We start from the raw sequence: 9,189 nt of genomic DNA on the forward strand, positions 1-9,189 counted from the left end.
AATGATCCCGAACACACCAGCAAGTCCACTCTGAATGGCTCAATAAAAACTAAATTAAGGTTTTGGAGTGGCCAAATCAAAGTCCGGACTTAAATATGATTGAGATGCTTAAACAGTCCATTCATGCTCAAAAACCCTCTAATGTGGCTGAATTAAAACAATTCTGCAGAGAGTAGTGGGCCAAAATTCCTCCCCAGCGATGTGAAAGACTCATTGCCAGTTATCGCAAACACTTGATTGCAGATGTTGCTGCAAAGCGTGGCACAACCAGTTATTAGATTTAGGGGGCAATTACTTTTTCACGTAGGGCCAGGCAGGTTTGGACAGCTTTTTTCCCTTAATAAAATAAATAATAATTTAAAAACTGCATTTTGTATTTACTTGCATTATCTTTGTGTAATATTACAATTTGTTTGATGATCTGAATCTTTTAAGTGTGACAAATACGCAAAAAATTAAAAAAATACACACACACACAGAGAGAGAGAGAGAGAGAAATGAGGGTATAGATGTCAATACAGTACTATTTGTGAAAGTTATTGCATTAAATAACAAAATATCAAACCGAATAGCAAGACAAAAACCTTCCAAAGACAGACTTGTGTGAATGAAATATAATCATGTAATTATTAAAAAAGTAAGTTTACACCTTATTTTAAGGTGTCCTTGTTACAGTGTAATTATACATACATAATTATACATTTTACTGAGTAATATTAATTAACTACTTGTACTTACTATATAGTTAGGTTTGGGTTAGGTAGGCCTGGGCAAAAAAATCGAATGCGATTTTCATACGCATCTCGTCAGTAAAGACGCTTTTGGTGATTAGTAGTAAATTTCCAGCACGTGCTTTCAGATGGAGCGGCATTTACTACACAGAGCCGTAGTTCACTGACAAGCTACACAAAATCGCATTCAAAATTGCAGGCGATTCATTGCCAATTTTGAACACGATTTTGTGTAGCTTGTCAGTGAATTACGGCTCTGTGTAGTAAATGCCGCTCCGTCTGAAAGCACGTGCTGGAGATTTACTATTAATCACAGGAGCCCCTTTACTGACGAGATGCGCATAAAAATCTCATTTTATTTTTTGCACAGCCCTAGGGTTAATTGTGCATTATTTATTGTTATTACAATAGTAAGTGCATGTAACGTGTAACAAGGACACCTTAAAATAAAGTGTTACCAAAAGTAATTGTTGTCTGATTATAAGTATTTATAATATAGCAATCTAATTACAAGTACTTAATTTTTGGAATCTGATTACATCTAATCAGTTACTACCCCACACTGCTTACATCGAATAGATTAAAACTGATTACAAAAAATGGCTCTGAAAAAAAAAGAAAGTTCTGAGAAAAGCACCAGCATTATTTGATTGCCACCTGCAAATGAGTAGCAATTGTTGCGGTCCTTGACATTTTTATATAGTTTTCTCCGTCTATGCACAAAAACGTTTTGTGCTCACAAATGGCAAATGGCAGATTAGTTGGTAAAAAGAGCAGTGAGGAAAAATTATACTGAGATATAAGTTCCGTTTGAAAGAAGAGAAATTAAATCAATAATAAAATCAAATGCAGAACTAAACTTTTTTTCCATGCAGTCACACTGAATTTTAATGACGTGGTTGCCTAATTACACTATCTGTTCAGGGAAGCTGGTATTGAGTGCAGAGAAGTGTCGGGCTATAGTAAAGGCGCTGGTTACCGGCCGGGTCAGAGTTTCCGGAACACTGAATCTGACCACAGCTGGAATGCAGTGTGTCTGGATGGACAATGGTACCTGTTGGATGCCTGCTGGGGCGCTGGATATGTGGACCTAGACAACAGAGCCTTTATAAAGAGGTGAGACTGGACTACAGAACAGCTCACTTCAAGATGTCTTTGTAACTGTATTAGTATGCAACATATTTCTGATGTACATACATGTACATTATATACAACACAAATGCACTGACCATTATTACATATTGAAAATGACTAAAACTTCAGATATAAAGAGTACTACTTTCTGACCGACCCTGAGAACTTCATCAACTCTCACTATCCTGAAGAGGAGGAGTGGCAGCTGTTGGAAAGCCCCATTAAGATTGAAGAGTTTGAGAAGAGGGTGCTGAAAAAGCCTGACTTCTACACACTAAACTTAACTCTCAATCACCCGAAACACTTCCTTATAGTTACAGGTAAATCAAGTTTAAAACACACATACTTTTCTCTAAGACATTAGCTCTTTGCAATTATGTTTCATATAATTTTCAAGAAATGTTTCATGGCAAAATAATGAATAATAATTCATTATAAATATAAATACTTTTTTTTTTTAAATATAAAAAGATATATGAATTCATAAATACCAAGTTTTTGGTCCACACCACAAAACATTTCACAATCTGAATGAACCTTGCCTTGTCATAAAATGTCAAATAATTTGATACTGACCTTGACACAGTCATGAGGGGCCAGTTGTTCAAAATAATCTGACTTGATTTCGGCTATCGGATTTGATCAAATCTTGAAAATGGGTTGTTCAAAAGGGGAAAAAAGGATTATGAAATCTGATGATATCACAAAAAACTATCTTCGTTTTAACCTTTATCAAATTGTCAGTTTGTGCGGTTCAAAACTTTTTAGCAAGATTGGGATACCTTTGATCCAAAAAAACAAAACAAAAAAAAAACAAACAAAAAAACAGGATTATACTGATCCCAGCAGAAGGGTATATTTCAGTAACAAAACTGTAATAAAACTTTAAAACTGGTCCACAAATACAATATTTGTATACAATACACACACTATAGCAGGTAGACATTAGGCTACCTCTTAAGCTTTTCAGTAGCCCTACAGTAAAGTAAAAAAGTTACTGTTACTTTAAAATTAAGTTAAAATTACTGTTTGTAGACTACATTGGCACAATCATTAGAGATAAACGCAGTCAAAAGCAGTTATTTGTGAGCAAACGCAAAGTTTATTGTGTGAATGCAATGCACAAATTTTCTGAGAAAATGCAAAAGCATTTACTTTTTTCCCCTCCATCACCTTTAGGGGCTCCGCAGAGCATTAGTAATCCAGATTTGGTCATTTGAAAAAGTGTGTATCTGGATCATTGTGATCCAAATCAATTTTGCTTTGATGATCATGGACAGCAAAACATGGGATTTCCAAATCCCGATTAAGATTTTTGAACAACTGGTCCAAGGTCTGCAGGGTTCCTCTCTATGACATAATTTCCCCCCTTGTTTTCTTATACTACACTTTCCATTTGTTTCAATTCTTTTTTTATTATGATCTTAGGACAGTTGACCCCCAGTGCCAGGATGGCATAACTAGGGTGGCATTTCAATCCCATGGGGTGGCGCCACTACTTATAATGTGCAATGACAAAATAGACACGGACGTGTCCATGCGCACACATACAAAAGTTGACTAGTTTTTGATTTGCTCCATGGTTTTACAATACCTTTTATAAAACTGTGTTTTTGAGATACACAAAAAACGTAGCCACGTAATGGCCAAGTCGCATTTTATTAATACATAAATAGCCTAATGTAAAATGCAGGTAAATAAATCTAAATGATTACTAATATTATAAATACATATTAACATTGCTAAAAGCAATTTTAGTTTCTCTCACTCCATAACAAATCCTTTAAATTTAAGAGTATTCAGGAAAATAATAAAAAAATTAGTATAGTTAAACATCAACGCAAAATGAATTCACTGCTTCTGAAACTGAAATGGGCGTTGGGCTTACATAGCCTACCTCTCTTATTCAGCATGCAATCCACTCAAAAATATCTCCATATACATGATGTATTTCAATGCTAAACTAATTTTATTTTGATAATGAACAGGCTGCAATGTCAATATGCTATAACTTATATGTTGTGTGATCACTTTACTTTGTTCCTTATTAGTGGTAGACCAATATCGGTTTTTTGACAGCCGATGCTGATATCTTGGAAAGCAGGGTGGCCGATATACTTTTATTTATTTTAATTAATATTTAAGAAATAATTTGAAAATGGATTAAAAAATAAATGTGTAAAATAAACATACTTATACATTAGATGACAATGTATTTTTCACAAATAAATAAATATTTAACAAAAAATATAATTAAAAATGAAGTAAACACTGTAACCAACAGGGCACTCTGTATTCTTCTGGGAAGTTTGTGTGCATTGGGAATCTTTTTTTTTTTTTTTTTTTCAATTAAAGTTTTTTGACAGCCGATGCTGATATCTTGGAAAGCAGGGTGGCCGATATACTTTTATTTATTTTAATTAATATTTAAGAAATAATTTGAAAATGGATTAAAAAATAAATGTGTAAAATAAACATACTTATACATTAGATGACAATGTATTTTTCACAAATAAATAAATATTTAACAAAAAATATAATTAAAAATGAAGTAAACACTGTAACCAACAGGGCACTCTGAATTCTTCTGGGAAGTTTGTGAGCATTGGGAATCTTTTTTTTTTCTTCAAATAAAGCCAAGGTAACACTCATTTTACATGAATTTACAAAATGACATGAATATGACAGTGGGCAAATGCATAAAGTGCAGCATAATTTAAAATCACCTCCAGTGATTCTGAACTCTCCTGCTGTCAGCATTCAATTAGCATGGACCGACCGTCAGTCAGAGAACATGCGATCATGCAGGATGCACACTTCACAAGATCTCACAGCTGGATTCGACTAAGTCTGTTAGGTTTGCGAAATGTTCATTAGTCATTCAAAGATTTGTTTAAGTTATGTATACGTAAATGCGTATTTGCTGAATGCTAACTGCAAATGAGAAAGTATTATAATGTTTGCCTTTCTATTACTAATAATATAAAAGCAATCGTTATAATACTTTTTTGTATACAATTTAATCCCTTTGTTTAACAGTTCTATCTGATTATTAGACAGACTTCTATCCATATTAGACAGAACTGTTAACGACGACAGCGAACAAGAGTAATGTGAGCGCAGTCAAAATAAAAGACCCGCCTCGAACGCATAGGCCAAACAGGAAAAACTTATCGGCCGACGCCGATATTTGGAAAAATGCCAGATATCGGCCTTGGTGATAATGATGTATCGGTCGACCACTATTCTTTATGACAGCAGAAACAAAGATAAGAGTAAGACATCATTATGAAACTATAAAGGGTCTACTTTTATTTGTGCACACTGTCATAATAACAACAAAACACTGTGCTTTTTCAATATAAAGAAAACAAGCAAATGTTGCTTCTGCCGTATTGATTTCCCTTCCGTGAACTTGATGTGCATTAGAAAAATGGACAGAAACTCGGTATAGAACTTGTCACAGTTTTTATTTTGTTTTGTTAGAGCTTGTGCAGCCGAGTTAGAGAAACTGCGATGGCCATAATCAGCGTCTGCTTGCGGTAGCCTACTTTGATGGCACACACTGCTTTAAGTCAGACACTGATTGATCTGTGCAAATTGAACACAACTTTATGTGCTCAGACAGTCCACCCATGCTCCTCTAATTGATTATCCATCAATGGTTTAAAGTTTGTTAAGAAAACTGGGGGGATTCTTTTTGGGCCTGAGTTGACCCTAATATTCTTTACTTTATGCACCCAAATAAAAACATTTGACTTCAGAAATAAACACGGTCATTATAAAAAAGATATCAATTACATCTTTAATATATTCTTGAATGAACTACTAGACTCTCTTTCATGTCATTGATTCATCAATGAATGTACTGCTGTGACTAGTTGACACCTTTCCATCTGCATGTCCCAGAGAACGGCGAGGCGACGGTATCGATGAGTTTCCCTCAGCTCGTCCATTTCACCTATCGGATTTCCCAGCTCAGCGGCAAAAAAACACAAGAAGTGAGCACATCCATCGGCTTTCTCACCAGCACGCAGCAGAGCATGAAGCTACGCCTCATGCCTCCAAAGCCTGGCACGTATGAGCTCAAGCTTTTTGCTCGAGCTGGAAACACACCCAAAACATTCAACTGGATCTGTTCCTTCCAGCTGGAATGTCCATCACCCAAGACTTCAGAAGAGCTTCCCGAGAATCCCCACGTGTGCTGGGGCCTGCAACCAGATGCGATGAGTTTAGGATTCGAGTCTTGCAATTATGGGAATGACATCATTTCACTAGAGTCTGGATCCTTTAAGTTAGTCTTAAAGACTACTAGACCACTTATGGTGTTGTGTGAACTGAGCCATAAGAACCTGGATAAGACTTTAGCTGAGAAATGCTTGGCCATTCAGCCTGAGCCCGACCAACTCACATGTAGCGTTCTCTGTCCTTACTATGGTTACTACCATCTGTCTGTGTTTGTAAGGGACTGGGCGAATGAAGCAGACAGCTTCAAGAATGCAGGCAACTTTCTTCTTCACTGCACAGCTGGTGCCGTCAACCTGAATGAGCTTTTTCCCAGTGGCCTCAGCAGTTCCTGCGGTCCTGGTATCATGACTCTGGAGGCTGGCCTCTTCGAGTTCAGCCATACAGAAGCTCTGGTTTACACACAGCAAGGAAAGTGCGACATCACCTTCCAAAACCGTCAAGATATAGATCTCCTCTGCGAATTAACTAAAGAACAGGGCGATCAACCAGCAAGTCAAACCACCCTTTCAAACCACGTCCTCTTCACTCACAATGGGAGCAAAGTCACCATAAGCATCAACCTACCTGAGTCTGGAGTCTACAAGCTTGGCCTCTATGGAAAAACATCATTAAAACAAGGATACCCCCTGCTGTGTGATTACATCCTGAAGAACACCTCAATCAACAAGTGGCCTCCATTTCCACGCATGTACGGAGCCTGGAAGAAGGGCAGTGTGCTGTTTGAACCTCGCGCAGGGCAGCTAGAGGCCTCGTCCTGGGTGAAATTTTGTGTACAAGTCCCAGGGGCCCGAAGAGTGAGTGTGAAAGGAGATCAGAGTGTGGATCTCCAGCTCAGTGAGAGCGGGGTTTGGGAAGGGAAGGCGTTTACAGGCAGAGGACCAGAGCTTCACCTTACTGCCAGCCTAAACGAGGCCTCCAATAATACGATGACCTTCCTGATGACCTTCAGTGTGGTGGAACCAGAACATGAGAAAGGATCTACAGCTCATATGCATTAATACCAAAAGCATCTATGAGGCTAGGCTATGTCATGAAGCCCTATTGTGACTATAGTTGTGTCCCAAATGGCACATTATACACTCTGCATTTACACTATGCACCATCTAGAGTATGAATTTTATGAAGGTTATTTTGTCATCCAGTTTTGGAGTCTGATAGACCCTCCCCTCGGCTACGTAATTAAAGCCATGACAGTGCAATGCATGACGTTTCCAGTATTCCATACTTCATTTTGTTTCAGTTAATTAAGTGCATCATCCTGGTTTTTGAAGTGCACCATTTTTTATTTATTTATTTTTTTTAAGTGTGAACATACACTATTTATGCTATCAAATGGTTTAGAATGTTGCATAAGTAACTGCGACTAAGGGTGTGCAATATTTATCACCTGTGATAATATCATAATTGTTGTTTTAGCAATCTGCGAGCTGACATTATCGAGTACGTCACTCACTTTGCAAAAGACAAACAAAAACATGTAGAGCATCCAAAAGCATTTACTGCGTGATGAAGCCTATTAGAATACAGTTAAAATGACCCTATAATTCAAGTTGCAAAAAATATCCCTGTATGGGTTTTTGTTTTAATATTTAGTTATGTAATATCACACAAGCAACAGCTGTTTTCCTAAATATTAGAGCGTGAGTGTGATCGCAAAGGTGATACAAACAAACAAGTTAATACTGAGTGAGTTACATTTGAGACACAATATTGTCTGTTGTTGTTTTTTCACCAACAAAAATAGCTCCAATCAAAGCTGGGGTAGAATATTTGTGCATCTCAGAGAAACACTGCAGTGTTTAATTCCTGAATGAATCTTTTTACGAACAAATCATTTGAATGAATGATTACATGATCCTTTTATAACGACAGTCCCTTGATTAGTTTCGAAATGATTCAGCCGTTTTGAAAGAATCGTTTGAATGAATGATTTAATGAATCACTTATAAAGACAGGGACTTGCCACCACCTACTGGTGGTTTTAGTGGCATATTTATTTATCCATAATAAACCAAAACCAGAACGAAAACACACTCTGCAAAATATCATTGAATTTTGTCAATATTGTACACCCCTAACTAGGAAATACTTTATATACAGCACAGCTTCTCATATTGTATTTCTTTAATAAAATAGACAGCACATTAAAACACAATTTTTTATGAAAAGGGAACAATCTGTTGTGCACTGAAACAAATTCAAAAACGTTTTGAGTAAAAGAAGATTCAAAAGGTTGTTAGAATCTTTGGTATAGTGGTTGTTTGTGCATTTTACATATCATAAATAAATACTATAAAATCATAACTGTAATAAAAGTAATAAAATCATAACTGTTTTTATTATTATTTTATATTGCTGTACTGTATATGCTACTAATTGGGGAATTTTGGGCAATTAAAAATATATTTATATGTAAAAGACACAGCTGAATAAAGCTCTGCTTTAATTAAGTAGACATATGTGATTGCATTTATGCTGCCTTCAGGAAGCTTCTGCTTTGGGGAGTCATTATTACAAATTGTCAGCCTCATTTCAGCTGAAAAGAATATGCAATATGAATGAAAATGTATGCATTATATTTATGATAATGTATTTGCATAAGGCCAAACAAACAGGGTAACTTTAATTCATAAATTGAAAACATGGAAGAGATATATTTAAATCATTATGAAATACTTTTTAATGTGTGTTTTTATTGAATGTATTTTTTAGTAACATAATAGATACTAGAAAAATAATATTACATCATTGACCCTTGAACTAACATGCATTCCAGCACTGTTCACTCTTCAACTCGTTGCTTTGAAACTTTCACCGTTGTTGCACTTACAAGATGCTATAAAGTAAAGGAATGCTAACTTAGACCTTAGCAAGAATCAAAAAGCTAATGTGAATTTTCTTCATGTACTCTTCCTAAGAACAGTGCTGCATCCCACATTAATGAAACACTTGAACTAACGCACCTCATGAACTGAGCATAAGCCTGAAGCTCTGGGTTTAGCGTAGGTGTGATTGGTCTGATTTGGCGGACATTCACTCTCTTGGACAAGCTGATATGCACCATTAAAACTATCAG

At 36.1% G+C, this 9,189-nt stretch overlaps 1 protein-coding gene across 1 annotated transcript in view; it reads left to right on the plus strand.

The window, feature by feature from the left end:
• The window catches only part of LOC107554693 (kyphoscoliosis peptidase-like), a 9,401-nt gene extending 2,290 nt beyond the window's left edge, over positions 1–7,111 (plus strand). Inside the window, exons 4-6 of the mRNA XM_016237277.1 lie at positions 1,656–1,847; positions 1,995–2,185; positions 5,775–7,111. Of these exons, the coding sequence (XP_016092763.1) occupies positions 1,656–1,847; positions 1,995–2,185; positions 5,775–7,111 (1,720 nt within the window). The remainder of the gene's footprint in view (positions 1–1,655; positions 1,848–1,994; positions 2,186–5,774) is intronic.
• The last annotated feature ends 2,078 nt before the right edge of the window (positions 7,112–9,189 follow it).

The sequence above is a fragment of the Sinocyclocheilus grahami genome, unplaced genomic scaffold (genome assembly GCF_001515645.1).
Source record: "Sinocyclocheilus grahami isolate Dianchi unplaced genomic scaffold, SAMN03320097.WGS_v1.1 scaffold510.1, whole genome shotgun sequence".
Lineage (NCBI taxonomy): Eukaryota > Metazoa > Chordata > Actinopteri > Cypriniformes > Cyprinidae > Sinocyclocheilus > Sinocyclocheilus grahami.